The following is a 23,976-nucleotide window of genomic DNA, read 5'->3' on the forward strand; positions in this document are numbered from 1 at the left end:
CCCACACATTACCAAAATGGGAAATGATGCTCAGGGATTTGAAATGAGTTGCATTAGAGGCACATCAAACTCTTGAGACTGAGTCCCACTGACTTGAGTACCTATGTTCTTTCCATGGCAGCTGTATAGCCCTCCTCCTGAGGGAGCACTGATGAGTGCAAGGTTATTCCAGCCATGAGAAAACAGAATGCCTATTAAAAGGGGTGGCACTTAAGCTGGGCCTTTAGAATGCTGAGGCCAAGATGGGGGCATTCTGAGTTGGTGCTGGAAGGAGTGAGCAATGCATTTAAATAACAATGAAAATTCTGCATTTGTAGTAAAAAGTCAAGAATTTTTGTAAGGATTTTTTTAACAAAAAATATTTTAATGTCATCAACATGTGAACAGTAAAAATCAGGTTCCAAATATAAGATAGATATCGAATAATATACTTTCAGTTTAATAGAAAGCATGACAGTTACAATAATCATGCGTATCTTTTTGGTTAAGAGAGAAATGGCCAGGGCTGTCATAGAGCTATGCATAGATTTAACAGTTCAAAAACCCCTTAGCCCTTTGAAAATATAAGTGGGAACTATGTGGCAAATATTTCTCTAATGGGGTTTCAGTCCATTAGTGATCATCATACTTTTAAAATAACTGCAGTTATTCTGAACATGGAAAACTAGATTCAAGTAAGTCCTTGCTCAACAAGCTAGTGATAGTATGAATCTTTTATATTTAAAAATATAGTTTAAATTTGGAAAATTGGGTTGCCTGGATGGCTCAGTGGTTAAGCGTCTGCCTTTGGCTCAGGGCATGATCCCGGGGTCCTGAGATGGAGTCCCACATCAGGGTCCCTCCATGGAGCTTGCTTCTCCCTCTGCCTATGACTCTGCCTCTCTGTGTGTCTCTCATAAATAAATAAATAAAATCTCAAAAAAAAAAAAAAACTTAAAATTAAAAATAAATAAATAAATAAATAAATAAATAAATAAATAAATAAATTTGGAAAACTTAAGGTAAAGCATTTTTGTTTTTACAATTACTTTAAGAAATAATGGACACGATGCTACATAGATAGGTATACTGCTGTGCAATCAATTCCAGTTATTATTGTATTTTTATATCTGTTAGTCATCATCAGCACTAATTTTATGCTTTCAAAGAAATAGATCAAACCAACAAAATGGTTACATTTAATTTTCTTTTAAAGACAAAATAACCGGGCAGCCTGGGTGGCTCAGTGGTTTAGTGCTACCTTCAGCCCAGGGTGTCATCCTAGAGACCTGGGATCGAGTCCCACATCAGGCTCCCTGCATGGGGCCTGCTTCTCCCTCTGCCTGTGTCTCTGCCTCTCTCTCTCTCTCTCTGGGTCTCTCATGAATAAATAAATAAAATATTTTTAAAAATTAAAAAATAAAGACAAAATAACCAAACTTAAGGAAGAATTGATATCTCATTTTCAAATTACTAATACAAAATTACCAGAGAATATTTATATATTTTGCCCAACATCAGATAATGTACAAAAAGTTTCCATGATAGATGATAGATTATTTCCTGTTTGATTTCCAAGACTAAATAAATGCTTTTTAACTGAAAGCATTTACATTCCTGGCTCTCTAAAGTAAACATTAGAAAACAAAATACAAAAAAAAAAAAAAAAAAAGAATGATCTATCATAAGCTTCTGAATAGCCTACTTAGTTACATAAAGTATTTTGTCCCAATACTTTCTCAGATTCAAAAGATATTTACTGTCTAAGCATATGACAAACAGTCTTTTCCAGTCATTCTGTCTATTTCCAAGGCAACATTGTGGGATCCCTCGGCTGCCATAAGTCACATTTGTTGACTATAGAATTTCTCAATTTTCCTTGTATCTTGAGCTTGGTCTGTTCTAAACACCAAACAAATGAAATCATTTGTTATTTAATATACAAACTCCCATTAGAATGTCTATATTTGAGAAGACACATGACTTCATAGGACTGACAAGGTAGAGTTTCTTGGCCAAGAAACTGGTTTCCTCCCGACTCTGGTACTGCAGCATCATGAGTCCATGATAGAACAGGAAGCGAGTCATGGCCTAGACTAGAGGCAGTGCAACCAGGCCCATGTACCTCTGAATCCACATTTATTCCTTGGGTTTGTATTTGGCAGTGGTGAGGTTGTAAACTTTTTAATGAGGAGTAACATGATCTGAACAAGAAGGACTCAGGAAGGTGTCCACCTCAGTGTTTACACTATGCATTTGGGGACAAGGAAGGAAATCCCACCCATTTACCTCAAGCACAAAGTGGCTACCTGGGAAGGTGGACAGATTTTTGCCATGACAACTATCATCACAGTGCTATGCCAATCATACATTTATGGTATCAGAATTGATGTAAAGTCATTAGGGTCTTGATTAGTTTGTTCTCTATTGGCTACTCTCAATTATTTTCAAGACTTACTGTATTCCTTGATTATTTTCAGACCAAATTCTCAAAATGATAATTGCTAAAATAAATTGTCCTGCCATCTAATCCATACCATATAGATGCCAAATAAGTACCATTCTTTTTTTTCTTAAACTTTTTCTCTAGATTCCAGTCAGTTAGCATACAATGTAATATTAATTTCAAGTGTACAATGTAGTGATTCACCATGACCTTACAATACCCAGTACTCAACCCCAGTGCCCTTCTTAATCCATCACCTATTTTACCTGTCCCCCCATGCACCTCCCTGTGCTAACCATAATTTTGTTTTCTATACTTAAAAGTCTGTTTCTTGGTTTGCCTTCTTCTGAATCAGTACCATCCTAACCTTAAAAAGCTAAAAAAAAAAAAAAAAAAAAAATCTTTGAAAGGAATTTAAATATCTCAACCTTAAGTAAGATATGTTTGGTATGTTTTGATACATTTGTTTATAGATTAAAGACTACCAATGATGTTGTCATCAATATCTGGATGTGAAACTAAATCCAGAACATTCTCTTTCATACTTGGTGCGTGAGAGACAACAATGTGATATACCCAACAGCAGGGTATATGCTAGCAACCAACGGCTAGTCCCAACTGAAGACCACCATGGAAAATCACAAGTAGGCAAAGGCAGCCTGCCTCATGACCTCTTTACCAAGTATACTAAAGATACAAACTTCCCTTTAATAATGTGACAGATACACCCATAGTTCATAAATATTAAATACATAGCACACTTTGGTTGTGAAGCTAAATAGATCTAGCTCTCATATGCATTGATAACTGCTGCTTAACAGCTTCTTAGCTTACACCTTGGCACCTGAGGTGTAAAAGCATTTTTTTAAAATACATATCATTTCAAAGTCTGACCCCAGAAAGAAAAGCCTGAGAAGCAGTCTGCCAACCAAGGCCCTGTGCAGTGACTCAGGAAGGCATACCTTTCAAGTTCAGGTCACCCCTTCACCATTTCCTAGATAAAAGAACTCTAGAATTAATTTTTTTTAATTTTATATATTTTTTAGAATTTTAGTTGTCCCTGGTTCCTAACTATTGGCTCTTCATAAGTATTAAAAGTGGAAAGCCATAAATCTCATTGAACTTTAATAATTATACACAGTTTGGGGGATATTTATACTATTAGAGTGTACATGGTTTTAAAATCTCTGACATCAAGAGAATTCAGTCTATTATATGTCCAGATAATGTCAAACTGCCTTTGAGCTATTCATATAAATATGATCTTAATTCAACTCAATAAATATTACATTGAGCTCCTACTATGTACAAGCTCTGGGATTGGACATATAGAGGAGAATAAGACATGCATGACTTGTCCCTGTTCTTAAGAGATCAAATCCTAATAAAGGAGACAAGCACATAAACCGGAAGTCACTTGATAGCAGCCCACAGGCTGAAGTCAGCTAAGAGCTGTATTTTATTTGATTTCCACAAGTGTTCCTTTTTTTTTTTTTTTAAGATTTTCTTTATTTATCCATGAGAAACCCAGAGAGAGAGACAGAGACATAGGCAGAGGGAGAAGCAGACTCCCTGTGGGGAGTCCCATGCAGGACTTGATCCCAGGACCCCGGGATCATGACCTGAGCCAAAGGCAGATTGAGCTACCCAGGTGCCCCTACAAGTGTTCTTTAAAACACCTGAATTTGTTGCCCTTAGCCAGAGTTTTCATCCTTTGACTCAATGTCTTTCTCATCAATTTGATATAATAATTAATTGATAGAGCCTGATGGGCCCTAAGGGCATTTGCATTTGGTATTGCAAAATTGTAAACAAATAAATACTGTACCTACGATGGTGTTGTACCTTTATTCTAGTAGCTAAGATTATATAGAAGCACAGAGGAAAGACCAGTGAGTTCTCCGTGGGTATGTCGGGCATGTTTTGACAGGGACCAGGGGGGCAGAAGGGCCTTCCAAGAGACAGGAGATATCATGGAGGATGGAGACATGTAATGGTAGGTCAAGTTTAGGGAATTAAGGAAGATAATATTTATCCCCTATTTATTGAACATTTACTGTTAGCCACTAATAGGCACTTTCCGTATGGTCTTCATTAAACCAATAAAAGCAATATGTTTATTATCAGCTACATTTTTCAAATGAAGAAATCAAATAGCAGAGAAACTAGAAAACTTACCCATGATGGATCAGCTAATGAATGGTAGGATCAAAATTCTGGTCTCAATCCTAGGCATTTTCACTATTAAAACTGATGGATGTATTGGCGTATTGCAGATTTAGTCAGAAAACTTTTTTGGTAATTAAGACTCCGAGTCCCACCACATACATAGGTAAGACCACTGAACATAATCCATATGTGGTAGAAACACATGCTTAATTCAATATAACAAATGGAATAAAAATTATATAAATAGACTTTTAGAACTTAAAGGAAATTTAGAGAAGTTCTAGTGCAAGATTATCATTTTACAAATGAGGAAATTCAGATGTTTAAAATATTTATTTTTAAAAAGTCAAAGAATGTCTATTTTAAGTACAAATTAAAATGTATTTTTAATAAATATCTTATTTTGATCGGCTTCAAAATATCTTAATTCTCTTAGTTAATGCAGTAGTTTTTAAAAAATTGCAGCAACCATAATTTTATCATACATATCCTATAAGTTTAAAAATAACTCAGGAAAGCTGAAATTTTCTTTTTAAAAGCACTGCAGAAATAACTCATAAAAATCTAGCCGTGAAGCTGCCCTTTTTGCTTCAATAGTTTTATAGTGACCTATTGAACAACAACAAGATGAGAAATCTATAAAATTCATATTGCAGTGACGTGAAGGATTTAAAAAAGTAAAAAACAAAACAGTAATGGTTGCATGATCTTTAATTGTATTTGGTGCTGAAATATCTTCATGGAGATTAGCTGTGTAGTTAGCTAAACAGGAAAATACTAATATAATTGTAGGCATATTTCCATTTATAATAATTTAGGAAATGGAAAAAATTCTGTAATTATAAGTTTGGCTTAGCTTAGTTAGAATCACTTCCTGTGGGGAAAAAAAAGAATCATTTCCTGAAAATAATAGTGTCCTATCAAAAATTGATTTCCTCTTTTTGTACTAGAAATGTGTGTTATAGTGCCAAGTTAAAAAAAAATAGGTGCAAAAAAAATAGGTGCTTCAATAAACGTTTACCAAACAAATGAATAAGTCTATGAATGAGTTATTTATTAATGTAAATGGTTCTCCTTCACATGTTAAGCCTAATTGAAAATTAGCTCTCATCTAGTCATTAGAAGGTTACTATTGGCCTAGGAAGCAACTGAGCAGCCTGAATATTTCCTTAGATCCTAGCAAGATATTTGCCTAAGGAGCAATCTGTCACTTTTCATTTGATCATTTTTCAATCCACATATTCATATTGCCTTTATTGAAACCCTACTCTGTGCTGCGTCTGATCAAGTTAGAGCAGGGTAGGTTGGGGTCCCAACCAGCCCACCTCATTCATCAAAATAAGGCAGGAATCTTTTCCCTGCTAAATTAGGCATAACAGCTTAGTTTTTTTTCCTAGACTGCATGTTATTAAATAAGGAGATCTAAATAAAGGTTTCTGTGGAATAAAAATTCATTCGTTTAATGCCTTGCATGAAAAGGACTCTTTTTACTGCTACTGGTCTTCCTTCAGTGGTGATGTAACTCAGAGTCTGAGAAAATTAGGAAGCATGTGTTCAAACAAACAAGAGGCCTATGGTTTTCTTTTACTTCTCTCAGTGGAGGAGAGAAATGTGTAATCTATAAATCATGGTAACAGAAATAGAAGAGAGGCACACAGGAGAGAAAACGTGAGATGCACAAGGAGTGAAAGGAAACACACTGACAAAGGATAAGTGAAATTGATAGATGATAGATAGATAGATAAATAGATAGATAGATAGATAGATAGATAGATAGATAGATAGATAGATAGATAAATAGACGGACACATATATAAATAGAGAAAGAGTAGAGAATCTTTGAAGGTTCTGAAGTGCGCATTCCTCAGGAAAAACAGCCCTTGACGTAGCATTTGCTTTAACAGACTACGTTATCACTAACTCTGAAGTTATTCACACTATAGCTCAGAGGTACCATCATTAATCTAAGCCACGCAGTCATGGAGTAGCTGCTGTGTGCCAGTTCCAGAACTGAATACTGGATTCTTAAGGCTGAAGAAAGGCTCTCTACTGCTCTGAATGCATTCATACTCAACTCTTAGCTCCCTGAAATTGTCACGCCCCTCTCAGTAAACATGTTTGAATCCCAACTCCATTATATGAATATTAATTAATTTATGTTATATATATCTTCTGCTTTACTCTGATATGTTTTTTATATTTATTTTAAAAGCTCAAATATAAAAAGATTAAGATTAGAATTTTTTGAAAAAATATTCACTTTTATACTAATAGTATAAAGTATATCAATTTAGGATCTGATTACAAGTTTAGATTACTTTGGTACTTGATTTCAAATAATAATCATACCATACATGCACAATATACATAAAGCACTATATATTTAGGACTTTTTGTGCTCTTTTTATATCAGATTAGATCACCCTTGCATTTCACATTGTACTTGAGGGAGAACTCATTTTAGGAGTAGAAAACACGGATTTCCCATTTTCTGTGTGTTCTGTGTGTTTGCCTGGACCTTTAATACCTATTCCCTAATGGGTATCCCAGGTTGAGAACCACCGTATAAGGTGCAGCTTGGATTCCAGGATCACTGCCTTGGGCCAGGTGAAATCAAGGCCCTGCCCTAAATGTTCAAGCTCAGAGAGGTAATTGTTTTACTTCATGAATGCTTTAGCATTTTTCTCACTGTTTTATTGTTTAAACAAGCATTCTACAAAATTCTCTGATCCCACACCTCAATGAAAATGTTTGAGCATCTTCCACAGGGAGTATTATGAGTATATTTTATTCATAATGTATTTGATACACATGTGTGCATGTATTTAAGTTTACAATCCTAAACTGTCTTTAACTGAATCTAGATATTCTTTATCTACACATAGATCAGATTGGATATCTGCAAAAATAAAACCAGATGGAAATAATTTGAAGGAGCCACATCTCAAAAAATTCATATTATAGGGATGTTGCCTCTATTTCAGAAAAAATTAAATTATTGATATGTCATTTTCAAAGAAGGAATTTCGTCTGTTAGGTTTTTGTCTGTGTATGTGGGCAGAGGCAGATAGTTCTTCATTAGAAAAACTTCATCAGTTTGCCTCAATTTCTCACCCAGAGGTTTTTCTTTTTAAAACAATAGGACTATTGGGGCATGTCGGGGGCTCAGTCGGTTAAGTGTCTGGCTCTTGATTTCAGCTCAGGTCATGATCTCAGAGTTGTGAGATTGCTCTGTACTGGGTGTGGAGCCTACTTAGGATTCCTTCTCTTCCCTGCCCCTCCCCTGCTCACTCTCTCTTAAAAGATAATTAGGACTATTTAATAATATCGTCTTGGGGATGCCTGGGTGGCTCAGCGATTGAGCGTCTACCTTCGGCTCAGGTTGTGAATTCCAGGGTCTTGAGATAGAGTCCCGCATCAAGCTCCCTGCATGGAGCCTGCTTCTCCCTCTGCCTGTGTCTCTGCCTTTCTCTGTGTCTCTCGTGCATGAATAAATAAAATATTTAAAATGATAATAATAACAATAATAGTAATATTGTCTTATATTTATGATTATTTACTTTTATTTAATCCTTACATACAGCCCCATTAGGTAGGGTCAGTTGTTATTTTCATTTTGTGTATGAAGAAATTAAGGCATGAAGAGTTCAAAGTCATAGTCCTCTTTTTACACAAATTCCTAACGATATCTAATTTCCAAAGGTAAAGTTATTTCAAAGAGGCTACTGCAAATCAAATTGAAAATGAGATTTTTGTCTCTGAGTTTAAGTGTTAAATATATTTTATTATAACGCTTTAAAAACTGGTTACTCTATAGGCCCGATTACTTTCAAAAATATAGGTAATCAGAATCCTCCACTAATTGATCAAACCAGATGTCAAAATTCAGGTCATGTCAACTTTTGCTTTTTTTACATTGTGGTCAGTAGCAAACATGATTTTTTAGGATGTCCTCTCATACAGTGTTTCCCAGTGGTACTGCTAGCATTTGAGAGAAATTCTCCTTTGTGCAGGGAATATACCAGTTATTGCAATGCCTTTCACATACATCCTGACCCTCACTCACTAAAATAATGTCTTCCCCAGTCATCATTTGCAGAACTCCCTATGGGACATCGACAACCACCAAACTACTCAAGGATAGAAAAATCACCAACTCCTGTAGCCAGTGACTTAAGCTAATTCACCATTTGCAAGTAGTTAAGAGTGCCTTTTGTTAGTCTGATAATCAAAAGTGTACGAATAAGGATCCGTGGGTGGCTCAGTGGCGCCTGCCTTTGGCCCAGGGTGTGATCCTGGAGTTCCGGGATCAAGTCCCACATCTGGCTCCCTGCATGGAGCCTGCTTCTCCCTCTGCCTGTGTCTCTGCCTCTCTCTCTCTCTCTCTCTCTCTCTCTCTCTGTCTCTCTCTGTCTCTCATGAATAAATAAAATCTTTAAAAAAAAAAGTGTGCAAAATTATATTTGAGTTAGGGTTGTGAGATTTCGCAAATAAAAATACAGGATGCCCGACTATCTGACAACTCTGATTAGAGACAATATAATGCTAATATCCAATATGGTGTCTCTTTAGCCCACTGACTGATAATCACTAACAAACTGGAAAGTCACTGATTTGAGGTTTACAAAAGCATGCATGAAGTGACACATCTTATATTTCAAACTTGTAATGAAAGGGAAGGATACTCTCATCAACAAAAAGCCTAATTCATACTGACAAATACTTAGTCTGCTGAACGCAACTAAAAACAAAATACTGATGGACATTTACATTTATCCCGCTACAGATATTAGCTGTTGTTTGTTCTTTGGCTACAATGTAATTAATTAATAAGTTCTATACTTGCTTATTTATTTTGTCATTTTCTTACTTGTTTTCATTCCAGTACAGTGTAATGTTAGTCACTATAGTGATTCAGCACTTCCATATATCACCTGGGTGCTCATCACAAGTGCCTCCTTAATCCTCATCCCCTATCTCACCATCCCCCCACCTACCTGCCCTCTGGTAACCCATCAGTTTGTTCACTTTAGTTAAGAGTCTGTTTCTTGGTTTGTGTGTGTCTCTCTTTTATTTTGTTACAATTACTGATTTTAAAAAAGAAGAAGAAACATCAAGAGCCAGCAAGTTAAACAATACAGCAACCAGACTAAAATTATTTGATATCAAATCCCAAAAGGTTCCTGAACTTAATTCCTTGTAGATTATGAGATAAGAGAATTATAATAAAGAATAAATTCACCTTCATTATTGAGTTGTGAAAACAGAGCTGTAGTGTTTCGTGCAATCACTACTGACATGACTGACCCAAAGGAGAATCATGATAAGACATTATTAGCATATAATATGATATTTCAACTGAATATGTCAACCAGCTTTTCTGTTTGTTTTTTTCATATATATATATAAAAAAAATGACAGTTCCTTAAGGAAGAGATGCCACAATAAATGAAAGACCTTTTAACCCACAGTAAAGAAACATAACAAAGCCATTATGAATGATGCAGCAAGTTTAGGAAAATGAAAGCTGTTATTAAATGTGACAGGCTGTCATAACCAGAAAAATAGTAATCAGTGTAATCATAGCAATAAAATAATATTTGTATTTTGTTTCTTTCAAGGAGTTGAAATAATGGACATCTTTTCTAAGTTAACAGTTTCAAGTAATATGGCAAAAATAGCAAAAACAAAAATAAAAACCTCTAAATGTGAAGCATATTAACATTAAAGTCCCTTCTAAATGCTTTTGTTTTTCTTCAAATTTCCTTTAAGATAATTATATTCATATTCCTTTTTTCTTTCCTGTGCATGATTATGTTATTCTTTTTCTTTACAATCTAGTAGTCTTGAACCAAGCTTCCTGTCACTTGGCTCCAATAAATTCATAATCAGCTACAATTGGAATATTTCTGCTTTTCACAGCCTGTAATAAAAATCTAAATTTCTTATAATTTATTACTTTCTCTGAAGTAAAATCACCATTTCTTTTGTAACTTTAAGAATGCAGTATAAATATATAATTATCTCTACCTGGTATTCAGTGATGCTCCTCAGACAACGTTGAAACACTGCAGCATGGGACATGTGTACCTGGGGGCGTATTTGTGCTCAGTGTTAGATACCCCCCCGTAATAGAAATTAGATTCACTATTCAGCAGAAGTTACCTCAGAACACTTTCTGGCCCACTACTTGGCCCTTTAGCCATATCTCCTAATGTTTAAGGGACTCAAACCCTGCTGGACCTTTTTACTAAAGCCTCATAGAATCAACAGCAAAATGAGTTTATTTACAGTATATGACTCTTTCTATCCTTTCTTTAATCCAATGTCCAAGGAATAGGCCTCACCCGTTAAAACATCTCTGAAAATCTAAGAAATGCTGTTTTTTCTTTAGTAACAACTCTCTGCATAGAAGCAAGTTGTATGCAGTATGGTATACCAGGTCCCTGTAATCCTGATCAGAGTCCAAAGAGGCTTTAAATTTTAATGTATTTTAGGTAGAAAATTTGTGTCAAGGAACAGAATGAAGTCTATTCACAAATTCATGACTTGCTAAAACGGAGTGTGGGAGGATTGATCCCAAATCTCTGTCTGGAAACTGCTGGGCCTGGTTGGGGTTTCAGAGGCCCCGAATGATCTGCATTTGTTACCACCATCAGTGGTACTTTGCTTGTAGGGTATGATTGTGATTAAACGTAGATACACCGTATCAATTACCAGTGCTTACCAGTACTGAGAGTACATGGATATGAAATTTTCTTCAGAATGACTTCAGTGTCTTGCAGGTCATCGAGGCACCACACTGCAATGCCATTATTCCAAACTGCAGGGTTTCTAATGCCTATTCAGAGAATAGCAATCTCCCACACGGGAAGTAGCTCATTATTTATTTTTAATCTGTAGTGGAAAGATTTTGTCCCTGGAGTCTGCCAGCTAAGCAACATCACTTCCCCTTTGCACGCCTCCGTTTGCAAGTCTGTGAAATGAGGATCTTTTGACGGGATGATCGCCGATGTCCTTTCCAGCTCTGATGTTCCTTTTATTCTACAATCCATGTAGAATCTTATGGATAAACTTCCAAGTAGTTTACTTTTGGTGGTTTTGCTTCCTAATAGTCTTCTCTAAAGTGAAAAAGCATGTGCTTTTCAAAAAAGGTTTCAAAAAAAAACCTTTGCAAACTCTCATGTCTTCTCCCAAAGAGAAAAGGATAACAAATTAAGAGTCATACATATTGATGTCCTTGCTACTATTTCAGAAACATGTGTAATTGCTGTACGGTATAAAAGTTATACTCGTTTTAAGCACCACTACTGACATACCTAAAGCAAAGCACCATTCCTTCCGGTGCAGCTTAGATGTCAGGTCCCGCTGTGGCTGTCTTCTGCGTGTCTGTAACTCATGCGGATGTGGACTCTGCAAATAGACAACCTCAATGACTTATTTATATCCACTTTGTCAAATGGAGGTTTAGAAATTTTATCTTAGCATTCTAATGCTTTTAAAATCGTTTTTGATTGTGACTAGTTAAGAGCAGCTTTCTTTTCAAAAGCTAGATTGATTTTTTTAAGATTTATGAATAAAATGCATTTTATTCCCTTTAATTTTATAGCTTCTTTTAAGGTTTGATGTGTGTATTAATTATTAGGTTTTTTTTTTTCCCAGTTAAATGATCAACAACTTTTCCACAAAGATTTTGATTAATGTCCGTTTTTATCTCTTAAAAGGATCCTTTCCGGCCATTGGGGTGGAGGCGTTTTGTCCCAGCTTCCTGAGGGCAGGGTTTTTAAATAGCATCCAGGCCCCGCATCCAGTGCCAGGGGGAGGATCTCTGCCCCCCAGGATTCCTGCTGGTAGGTATTTCAGGTGAAGTTTTCCACCACCTTATACAGCAATAGGAATGTGTTTGCAATGGAGAGATGCACAAGACAAAAATAAATATTTCTGAAATATATTGTTGAAAGGAAATGCAAGTGACTTTTCTCTAATGCAGGACCACATTTATGATATCTAATGCTGTGGAAGTAGTAAGAGGAAGTAGAAGAAGGATCTGTAACCTGAGCACCCAATTAGCATAATGCTGCTGCTTCTTCTAGAATAATTTTTACATAAATAAGAACAAGAGCTTTAAATCCCAAATTTCATAACTCAAGAATAAAAATAAAGATAAATTTGAGCTACTTTGCCACTTGCAGTTGGCTACCAGAGAGAATAAAAAACAGCGTTATTAACAGAAAGAGTAATTCCATATTTGGACAAGTTTATAGAGATTTAATTAAAATTTCACTTCACTAAAGAGAATTGATTGGAAGAAATGCCAAAAAATAGCAAATTTGGAAGAACCTTTTGAAAAAGAAAAGTAATACATTCATTGTTTCCCCTAAAAATATCAATCTGACCAAAGCTGATTTTATTAATGAGAGAAACAAAAGTTAGGAGCTTGAGCATTTTAAAGTGCACTTTCAAAGTTTAGTAAATCAGTTTCTGAATTATCCATGTTATGGTATTATTTCAGTCACAAATTGCTTTTTCCCTCTAATTCTCTAAGATATCCAGCTGCCTTCTTCCATTGTATGAAGGATACAAACCTGCTTTATATTTTATCTGTGTTTTAACCAAATAGAATTAGGATATTGATTCTTGGAGTTTTATTTATCATGATTCTTGTGTTTTTTTTATCATAAGTAATAATTATGCCACAAATTATAGTAATGACAGCAATGTATTCAAGAGGGTCTGGCCCAGCCAACCAATACTGGGAACATTTGAAGACACTAGGAAAGCCAATAAAAACAAAATTCCAATGTGCACGTTTCTTACTTTTCTTGACAGAATTATACCAACAAAGCCTAAGATTATTATGCTTATATTTTTCTGTTGCTTTTCAATTACCCTTGCCTATTTAATTAAAACATACAAAATAACAAACCATAAATAGGCTTTGCTGTCATTTGGTTTTATCATTGGGTAAGTCCTGATTGATAACAGTTGGAGGCTTTGTGGCCAACAATGCCACTGATTGAGTAGGAACCAAAATCATGTGAATTAAAAATTAGCAATTTTAATTCTAATGAGTGCCACTTTTTTTCCTCTTTTGAAACAAAACTGGTATCAATTGCACAAAACTGTTGTCATTGTTGGTGGTGATTGTGGTGTTGTTGCAAAAGACTAGAAATAAAAATCTATATAAGCTAAGCTCTCAGTTACCTGCAAATATAAAAAGACAGTTTTCACATATGTTATTAACATCTCAGTGATCGGAATTGAGGAATGGGTGATTTGTAGTTTAATGGCTTAATCCTTAACTCTGGATGACAGATCTTGGTGGATTTGGGTATGTTTGGCAGAAATGACATTGCAGAGTTCAGGAGTGACTTGAATTATTCAGCATCACCAGTAAAAAATAAATAAGTAGCCCTTGTCACTTAGCCACTGAGAATGATAGAAGAAAGGTGATGTTTCTATAACACATACACAGAAACAACTTTCTAGAGAGAGATCTAAAAGAACACTCTAGCACTCCAGTCTTCTCGGCTTTAAGCCAAATTTGCCTCCAGCTTTCATAGGAGAGAAAACTCAGTTCAGTTTTCATGACTTACATACAAATCAGGTGTGACAAAATTGCTTCATAAAAAATTTATAGATCTGAACTCGTTCCGGTTCCCTCAAACTGAAATTAACTCAACTCACTTTTCCTGGCTTATATCACTTTGATAAGTGATCCCTGTACACTTCCTCTGGCACTTTTCAGTAATGACTGCTACAATTGCAAAGGTAATTTTTATCCTCTTCCATTCATCGACAGTTTATTTCCCAAGAATTTCCTTTATAATTTTGTGTAAAGAGAAATGAAGCAGTAATCATGATAAGTGTTTATTCTTTCCTATTTTTAAAAAGCATCTCTTTGCCATCTAATAGATGAACTCATAACCCTTCAGGTCGAGGACATCATCGAGAAAGCAGCTCCTCCCTTGACCTGTACCATGGTATTTTAAATGGTTAGCCAAAGGCTGATGGCCACCAGGCAGCAATTAATTTGCTTTCTCCCAATTGATTATATTTCACCATATTTCGAGGGTCTCAAAAGGTATTAGCTATGTCATTCAAAGAATCACAAAACTTTTTCTGATGATGGTGCTAATTTAGTTCCTGGTTACTTATCTTAATCAAATTTAAATGAGATATGCGATGCTGTCTTGTGTAAATAGCTTCTTCGCATTCATGTCACACTGCTCTCAAGGAGCAATGTTTTTATAGTCGTTATTTTTACACTGACTGCAATAATGAATCATTGACTCATGAGACCCAGGAAGAAGATAAGCCTGAAGTAGGTATTTATGTAACTGTTGTCAATTGTTTAGACTATTTATATGACCTTTCTCATTTCTAGAAAGCTCATAAGAAAGAGTTATTATTCTTAGTTTCAAATAGAGAAGAACACCAGAAAGTAATTGGCTGAAAACTGAATAGCAAGTACAGTCATATATTTAATGCAATGCCTTTCATATAGTAGCTACCCAATCAAGTAAGAAAAGTCACAGGAAAGAGGAGAGGAAAGAAGATAGGAGAAGAGGGAAGCTGAAGGAGGTGAAGCTGGAATGACATAACTGCTATTATATTTTTAAATCAAAGTCTTCCCTGCTGTATTCTTTGCTATTAAAATCAAATTCTACCTCCCTGAAAAGAATTGATGTCCTTCTTCTAAATGTGTAATCAGACATATATTCTAAGATGATAATACATTGCCCTCTTTGCTCCATCTAGTTATTTCTTTGATTTAATTCTGTAGCCAAACAGTATCTGAACGTGGGAAAGAACATTTTTATATGCCACAGAGTACTGATTACGCATAGGGCCTTAGACTCACAGCTTACCTTATGACAGACTCTGCCTCTACCCAAACCCTTTATGTTTTTGGCCATTTCATTTCACATACCATGTACAAATAAAATCAGCATAATAAAGTCACTGAGAGATAAAATTATGCAGTTATAGTGATGAGGTACTATATGGAAGATTCCTGATTCGGTCTTTTCTCTCACTGAACAGCAATAACTCTCTGACATCATGTAGTATCTTAAATTTATACTAAGATCCAAACATTACAATGTGTCTTAAAAACTAGACTTATTAGTAAAATATAAAGGCATGTTCATTACCTAATGATCACTCAGAAAATAGTGTCCTTAGATGGTATGATTAGATCAACAAATTCTAGGCTGCCTTTTTCTAGCAGTTTTCTGTCCTTGTAGATGTATTTTTCACTAAGGAAGTAAATATAAGTCTTATGTGATGATTATTTTATATGTGTATATATATATATGCAAACTCAAACATATACTTCAAACTAACACATTTTGTCAATTACCATCCAAGTCTGTGAAAGAGAAAACAGAGGAACAGGCAGCAGTGGGATTTAGAAACAGATAAATTCTGAAAGTAATCAATGTACAAGATTTCCCTGATACTTCCTTTGTGGCTAATCATGGAAGCTCTTTAGCTGTTGAGGGACTATTCTTCTGAAACACCATCACAGTTTGTCTGCCTGTGCTTTAGATACAATGCTATATATAAAATGCCTCTTTTGACATTTTTACCTGAGCTTCTCTCTATTGCATTCCATGTGTTAGGGTCAAAGGAAATGGCAAAAATGGAGTGAATCAATCCCATGAGACTCCCTGTCTGCTTACACTGAATCAGATAACAAGAGAAATGTGAACACATGGGGACTCAAAGACCAGAGCAATCATTAAATATATAATTAATAATAATATTTACTTTTATTTATTTTTTTACCATTTGAAAAAAATTTGGATGAGCTTTATACTCAAATAGCCAGACTTCTTCATATCTATATATAAGCATCCCCTGACTAGCAAAGTCAGGGAGTGAATTCACAATCCAGTTTTCTATAGGCTGATAACAGATCCAACTAGACCATCTCTATAGCAAAGGACTTACTGAGCTGAGCCAATATTAAAATGTCTTCAAAGTCCATTCGCCATGATTATCAGTATTTTCCTTTCTATATTTCATGTGAAATCCTATCTGATATGGAGTCAGGACAAATATTACGTGCATTATTATTCAGGCAAAACCTTTTCTTATTCATAAGGCATATAGTTTAGATGGGAGAAATAAGTAAGGAATGATAAGGTAAGGTTGAAGCTGCAGAGAATCTCAGACCTAAGAATATAATCTTATCAGATTTTGATGCATTCAGAGGTCTGCAGAAAAGCAATAGCCCAAATATATTAGACTAAGTGGCAGACTTTGAAGGAATATATGATAAGTTAAGGAAAATTGGCATTAACTCAGTATGCCAAGGGAACTCAACAGTGGAAAAGTATATAACTTTTAAATACAATCAAACTGCGGTTCAGAAAAATCAAAGTAAACCATTTCATTTTTTATGTGTTTAGGCATTCTAAAAAAGGTCAGTAACTTTGCTTGAGATCTATAATTTGACATTTCAAAATTAATCATTTCGACAAAATAATTTCTATAGTTTGGCTTTAGTTCTGAGGATGGTTATCCTTTTGTATGTAGTATATACGACAGTTGGCCTTATTTTATCTTTAACAATATACTGTTGCAATCAACATACATAAAGTTTAAGAGATGGTGGTTTACTTTTTAAGTAAGAGATCCTCAAGGGGAAAAACGCTCTTTAATTGAAGGATTTCTATTTTATACATTTCTACGGTTGAGAATGTTGCCAATTACCCCAAACAAGTTGTGTGTTAATGAGTGTTTGTGAGTGTAGTTACTTAAACCAAAAGCTAATTTTAAAAGATATAGGGAAAACTGGATTAAATGTGCAAAATAAAATCCTGAATAAATATTCACAATGTGAACTATGGCAAAAAAAAAAAAAAAAAAAGGAAAAACCTTCATTTGGACTCCTCACTCCTTACCATTTGTGTGATCCCAAATAGGACCCAGTAGGCCCTAATCAATACTCATTTGTACAGTTCTCCCTAGAGAACTCTCCTCCTTGAAAGTCTGTGCATCTGCAGGCTTCAAAAGGAAACTCTGCAGAACTGCAACTATTACAAAAGACTAGAATGGAGAATCTGGGGCAGGAGTGGGCAGATGACCAATATTATTCTATTTCAGGACTGAGGAGTGGCATAGAGAAGAGAGGGTGGCTGATAAAACAGCAAAGAGACCACACCCAACCAACAGAAGCACAAGGAAGGTGACATAAGTGATTGTATTTGTAGTCATACACCAATAAATAAGCCCTTTAAAACATTTCATTATTGCTACGTTAGAGGGTTAGTTAAAAACACTTATTTGGGATATACTGATGGTTTCCAAAACCTGTGCAAGAGGAGCTGGCCAGATACTGTCAAGGTTGTGTTCAGTCTGCTTCCTCAATTGCTTGAAGTCATTAGTTCCAAAGAGCAGGGTTCTTTGGCTTACCTGAGGAGAAATAACACAAAAGATTAGAAAATCATTGCAAACTTAAGGAAGACAACTTGAAGATACCACTTGGGGTAAGAAAAGTCAGGATGGGAGCAAACACAAACTTGAAGGCATAATTCCAACTTTCAAATAACATTCATTTTGTAAAAACTTTAATCTATTGACATCTATTAGTTTAAGGACTCTTATAAAGAGTCCTGAAGTTGTAGCACAGGTCATAGATTCAGTTTCCTTATGGATAATACTTTGTTTCTTGGCCGAAAATAAGAGATGCTTCACCAAGAAAATTGGCATATGATCACATATGTAAAGATTTGCATACAATTTCAGGAGGTCTCCAAATGAAGAATCTCAGGTTCTTAGAAACTCCATGTCTTTTACATAAAGTTATGTGTAGTTGACATACATGAGCACCATTATCTTTATGTAAGTTTGATAGTGCATTTAAAAGAAAAATTGTAAAAACAGAGCTGTAGGATGCATTCGCTATCAAACTCTTGAATGTTTGCAAAGAGAATTTCTATTTTTTTTCTTCCAGAATATGAAAAATATTAAAAGAATCTTTAAGTGACCTCCAGATTTTTTACTGGTTCTTTTTTACTTCTTCTTTACTAGTACTTTTTACTAGTTTCAGATTCTTTGAATGGTTCTAGCCTTTGATCTTAGCTATGCATTCTTAATAGTATACATACTTCTTTTTCTTAATATCATTTGTAGAAGTTTGAATCTTAAAAATCTGAACCTTATTTATGTGGCTGTTTAAATTCTCCATTGAAACTATAGATCTATTCCCTAGAGATCCTCCTGTTTTATTATTACAAATTGTGTCATCTATTTTTGATGCTATTCAAAGAAACTGTCAACACTTTCAAAAGATTCATTTCAGAATCATTTTCTTTTCACAAAGAAAAATTCTAAAAAAAAAAAAAAAAAAACTTTGTACAGCTTGCTAAATGAGCTAAGTCTCCATGTGAATCAGGATTTAATCTTTGTGTGGGTTGAAGTTGCTGTGTCTGTGTTTGTTCACCTTCATTGGAAACATGATGAGCAACTGAGCTACTCAAATGCCTTTTCCTCTCCCACAGGGCCTCATATATGCCCTCATGGGCTGCTGGGCCACTTAAGAACATAAATAAGTGGGGATAGACCAATCTTGTTAGAAAACATGTAACATCTCAGCATTCACTCTTTTGGCTTGCAGGACAAAGCACAGTGGAAGTTGCCTGGTGGCACAATGTTAGCTTTTCATAGTTCTATGCATAGAGAGGTCTTAAAGAAAGTTTAATTAGCCAAACAGAACTTCCTTTCTTTTTTTCCTTTTTAATTAAACCCCTTCTAAGAATTGCAGAAAAGACTCAAAAATAAGTAGTAACTTTTCTATGAGGAACAAAGGAAAGTAGTTGGTACTTTATATTGTGTATATATGCTTCATTGAACAAATGTTTTCTCCCTTATAATTAAAATTTCACCATAAGTAACCTATGTAGTTGATATTAAATATATCCTCTCTAGATATTTGCTTTATTTTTAAATTTTGTGTTGATTTTCTTTTGATTAGTGAATGATATAAAAGACAAAAAAAAAAAAACCCTGATTAATTGATTGGTTATGTAACCATAAGGCCAGAAATGAAGCATTTGAAACAATACAGGGAAAAAATGTTACCTTTTCTCAAAAGCTTCAAGACTCTCTCTCGAAGTTTTTCTATGTAAAGGAACCTCCGACTCATTATCATAAATTGATGTGTGAGAATGGGGATAGCAAAATCTAAAGGTTTTTCCAGCAAGTTTCCTTAGCATGTATTTCCTGTTTGTATAGAATATGATAGAGCTTTATGAGACTTTAAAATCCTAGAACTTCTCAAGGACAAAACATCTTTAGGAGCAACTGAGTATCCTGTCCATAATAACTTTATACGATGTGTTCCTAAGATGAGGCACAGACATTTAGGATAATACTTTATGTCTCCGAATTACTAATGGAGGCCCAAGTATCATTTGGGGATATAGCAAGATGGTTAAGCACTCAGAATCTGGAGCCAGATCTCTTGGTTTCAAGCCTTGGCTCTGTCAGTTGCTCACTGTGCATCCTTGGAAAAATTACTTTACCTTTTAGTGCATCTATAATCTGAGCTGTTAAATTGAACTAGTAATTACACTTACCACTAGAGTTGATATAAGGATTAAATGAGTTAACACATGTAAAACCCTTACAACAGTGCCTAGCATATTGAGAAACTTATTTTTTAAAGTTAATCATTACATATGTGCTGATTTAAATGTAGTATATATTGTTAAATCATCTACACAAAAGGTTTTCACAGCAAATAAAACAACAAAGACAGCATAAAATCATTTATTTGATGCATGATTTAATCTTTTGAAAGATTTGATTATTTGGGGGCAGAGGGAGAGAGAGAGAGAGAATCTTCAGATTCTCTCCTGAGTGTGGAGCCCAACTCAGGGATCCATCTCACAATCGGCGAAATCATGATCTGAACCAAAACCAAGAGTCAGATGTTTAACCAGCTGAGCCACCCAGGCATCCCTCGTTTAATTTGGTTTTGAATTTAGATATTATACAACATTTCAAGTCATGAGAATTGTCTGATGCATTTTGTTCATTGCTACCTAGTGGCAATTAAATAATTGATTATTATATCATCAGTTGCTTATTGTATAGTCATGTCTTTCAACAATGGTCGAAAGCAAAAAGTCATAAATCAGATAATTTCAAAACATGTACAGTTAATTTGATCATTGTTGTTATGATACTTTTGTAAATATGGATGCACTACAAAATCAAGAAAAGCCATTCTTAAAAATTTATATGTTATTAAAATTTTGCAGTATGGTTAGTGTCATATAGTAGAAACAATATCAAACATTAGGCATCTTTGGCAGTAACTTTCATTGTCAACAAGACACTTCTAATTAAGGAGAAGTCTTTCTGCCCATCTGGTAATTTTCAGTAGAAAGAATAGAACAGAATATTACTGAAGTTAATTGATGCAGATGGTGTGCCGCTGCTTCCTGGAACTGGCAGGAAAATTGTGTTTCATTTCTTTAGCCTCACACCTTTCATTTATACTGAAACAAATCTAGATTGAGAAATGCCACAGTTTTCATAAATGCAATCCCTCCTTCTAATTTCTGCTCAGCTGTTTCATCATTGGATGAAATAATTTATTCTTCAGCATTTCTCTCAGGGCATTTGGATCACATCTAAATTTAAAAAACAAAATTAAAAAAATTAAGACAAAGCATGGAACCAAATCAACATAGTTATAATAGAGATTTGGGAGTTTCAAGTAGCTTTAAGGTTAAAATCAATTCCAAATTAACCATAAAACATATTGTTACAGGTACAAATATGTTGAGTACAAAAGATGCAGTATAACTTGTTAGATAGGAATAAGAATCTATTTCCTACACTAGCTATTCCAAAGGAACTATATATTATAGTATACCATTTAAAATTTTTAAAATACCCATTTTGATTATTTTACTCTAGGAGAAACCATCTTTTTCTTTAAAGCAACTTCAAACCTGTCGATTTCAGGTGCATAGAATCTAAATAGACGTTTGGGACCATCAAGAAAGCTCCTAAATATACTGATCATAGTCAATTTTAGTTATGAATCTTTTTAACTCTGAAAGCCACTTCTTAGTTTAGGATTCAACATCTAGCCACGGGGGTAAGTTGTGATATTTGTGTTTATCCGTTCATTCTTTAAGCTGTTATTAGGTGATTGAGTATTTAGTATAATGTACGATTCTCTGTATTGTAAACACATTAGCTCATTTAATCTCACATATCACACAATGGAGCAAATATTATTATATGATAATATGTAATATACAAATATACAAATATATACAAATAAGGAGGTGAGTTAATATAACATAGGTGAATTATGAAAGGTCATTTCTCCAAAGTGGAAGTCTTCAATATCACATTATCTGACTCTAATCCTACAACTTCTCATCACACTGTGATGAGCACACAAGGTATAAAGTAACCAACCATCCCAATTTGCCTGAGACATGAGAATTTCAGTGCAAAAACTGGGAATTTACTATATTATATAAAATATGTAAACTACTCATTTTTACTTTGCCATAGGATAATAAAAGAATTTCTATGTCAATGCCAAATTACAATAAAATATGGAAATGATCCATTTTTATAAAACTAGTTTTTGCTACATGGTGAACAAATACTACTAAGAAGAGGGAAACGGGCAGCCCCGGTGGCTGAGTGGTTTAGCACCGCCTTCACCCCGGGGCCAGATCCTGGAGACCCTGGATCGAGTCCCACGTCGGGCTCCCTGCATGGAATCTGCTTCACTCTCTGCCTGTGTCTCTGCCTCTCTCTCTCCCTCTCTGTCTGTCATAAATAAATAAAATCTTAAAAAAAAAAGAGGGAAACAGATAATTGCACAAAAATGAAGGAAAGCCAATGTATGCCAACATTTTTAAGTGCCAACAATTGCCAGACACTGTGCTAACTATACATATTCTCATCTAATTCTTTGAAATCCAGGTGTAGTAAGTTAATATTATCCTCATTTTATAAATGTAAAAACTGAGAAAGTGAAAATAATTTCCCCAAGATCATGTAGCTAGTAGGTAGCAGGGCTAAAATTTGAAGTTTTGTCTTTGGATCCATGTGTTTTACAATGCGAGGAATTTAGGATTTACTGATTTGCTATTCCATTATTTCAGTAACTCTTTTCTTGGTCTAGAATTCACTACAGAATGGTATTCCATTAAAAAGAAAAAGAAATTTAGTAGCTATTCTTTACCTAGTTCTGTGCTCAACAGTGAATTTGCTGAGAAGAACTATACACGATTTTTTACCTCCAGGGCATTTGAGAGTAGGAGGCAGACACCTCCATAGTAAACACCAATACCACACCATAAGTGTGTCATGATTGTTTGATTAAGATGTAAAGAGAGGAGAAAGGAAACAATCAGATCTTCCTAAAAGCAAAAGTGATTCATAGAATTGACAATGGAGACAGTATTTAAGCTCTGCTTTTTCTTTTCTATGTATATGATTTTACTGGAAGAAGGCAATCTTCCAGGGAAGAGAGGAGGTACAAGTGAAGTCATACTTCATGAATTATAAATCCCCTAGAGAATTTGAAAAACAGGAAATCGGGGACTAGGAGGAGATAAAAATGACACCAGAACAAAGGTAGAGGAGAGATTGTGAAAGAATTTATCGCCAAGAAGTTTAGACTTTAATCCTGGAGCTAACAACAGTAAGTAAAACAGGTTTTTAAAGGAGGCATTAGCCCTTCATGGTAATTGACTGTTTACCTATTTCGGTTCCCCATTCCACTCTACACTCCATGGAGCAAGGATCAGGTATCGATTGAGGATTGGATTTGTTTTGTTTTAGAGAGAGTGGGTGTGTGCTTATGAACAGGTGCAAGGCGGGGGAGGGGGGGTGAGGGAGAGCAAGAGACTCTTAAGCGGACTCCACGCTGAGCACAGAGCCTGATGCAGGGTTCAGTCTCATGATGCTGAGATCCTGACCGGAGCTGAAATCAAGGATCGGACACTTGACCAACTGAATCACGTAGGCACCCCTGATTGAGCATGATTCTTTGAAAGCCGGAGGAGTACTTGATGTGTAGTAGGCACTAAAAAAATGTTTGATGCATCACTGAATGTCTGAAATAATGGTTACATAAGCCTTAGCAAGTATAATTAGTAACTGATTATTTTAATAAATGAAGGAAGAGAAAACAAATTCAGAGTATGGGCAGCAATAACAGATTTTATATCGTCAGCACAGCGTAATGACTTACAGACTAACAGGGATTTGATAAAGTGAGAAGTCTAATATTACAGTAGGATTTCAAACCTGAGTAACTAGATAGATGGCAATGTTTTAAAGAAAGTTCAGGGGAAATGTTAAAAGATTTGATTTGAATTCAGTCG

At 35.0% G+C, this 23,976-nt stretch overlaps 1 protein-coding gene and 1 pseudogene across 1 annotated transcript in view; one reads left to right on the plus strand and one right to left on the minus strand.

The window, feature by feature from the left end:
• Positions 1-23,976, plus strand: part of EPHA6 (EPH receptor A6) — an 870,413-nt gene that overhangs the window by 704,637 nt on the left and 141,800 nt on the right. The window contains 1 exon segment of the mRNA XM_072721173.1: positions 12,319-12,444. Within this exon segment, the coding sequence (XP_072577274.1) occupies positions 12,319-12,444 (126 nt within the window).
• On the minus strand, positions 1,743-2,034 carry LOC112913650 (signal recognition particle 9 kDa protein-like; annotated as a pseudogene).

This window comes from Vulpes vulpes, chromosome 1 (genome assembly GCF_048418805.1).
Source record: "Vulpes vulpes isolate BD-2025 chromosome 1, VulVul3, whole genome shotgun sequence".
NCBI classification, from domain to species: Eukaryota; Metazoa; Chordata; class Mammalia; order Carnivora; family Canidae; genus Vulpes; species Vulpes vulpes.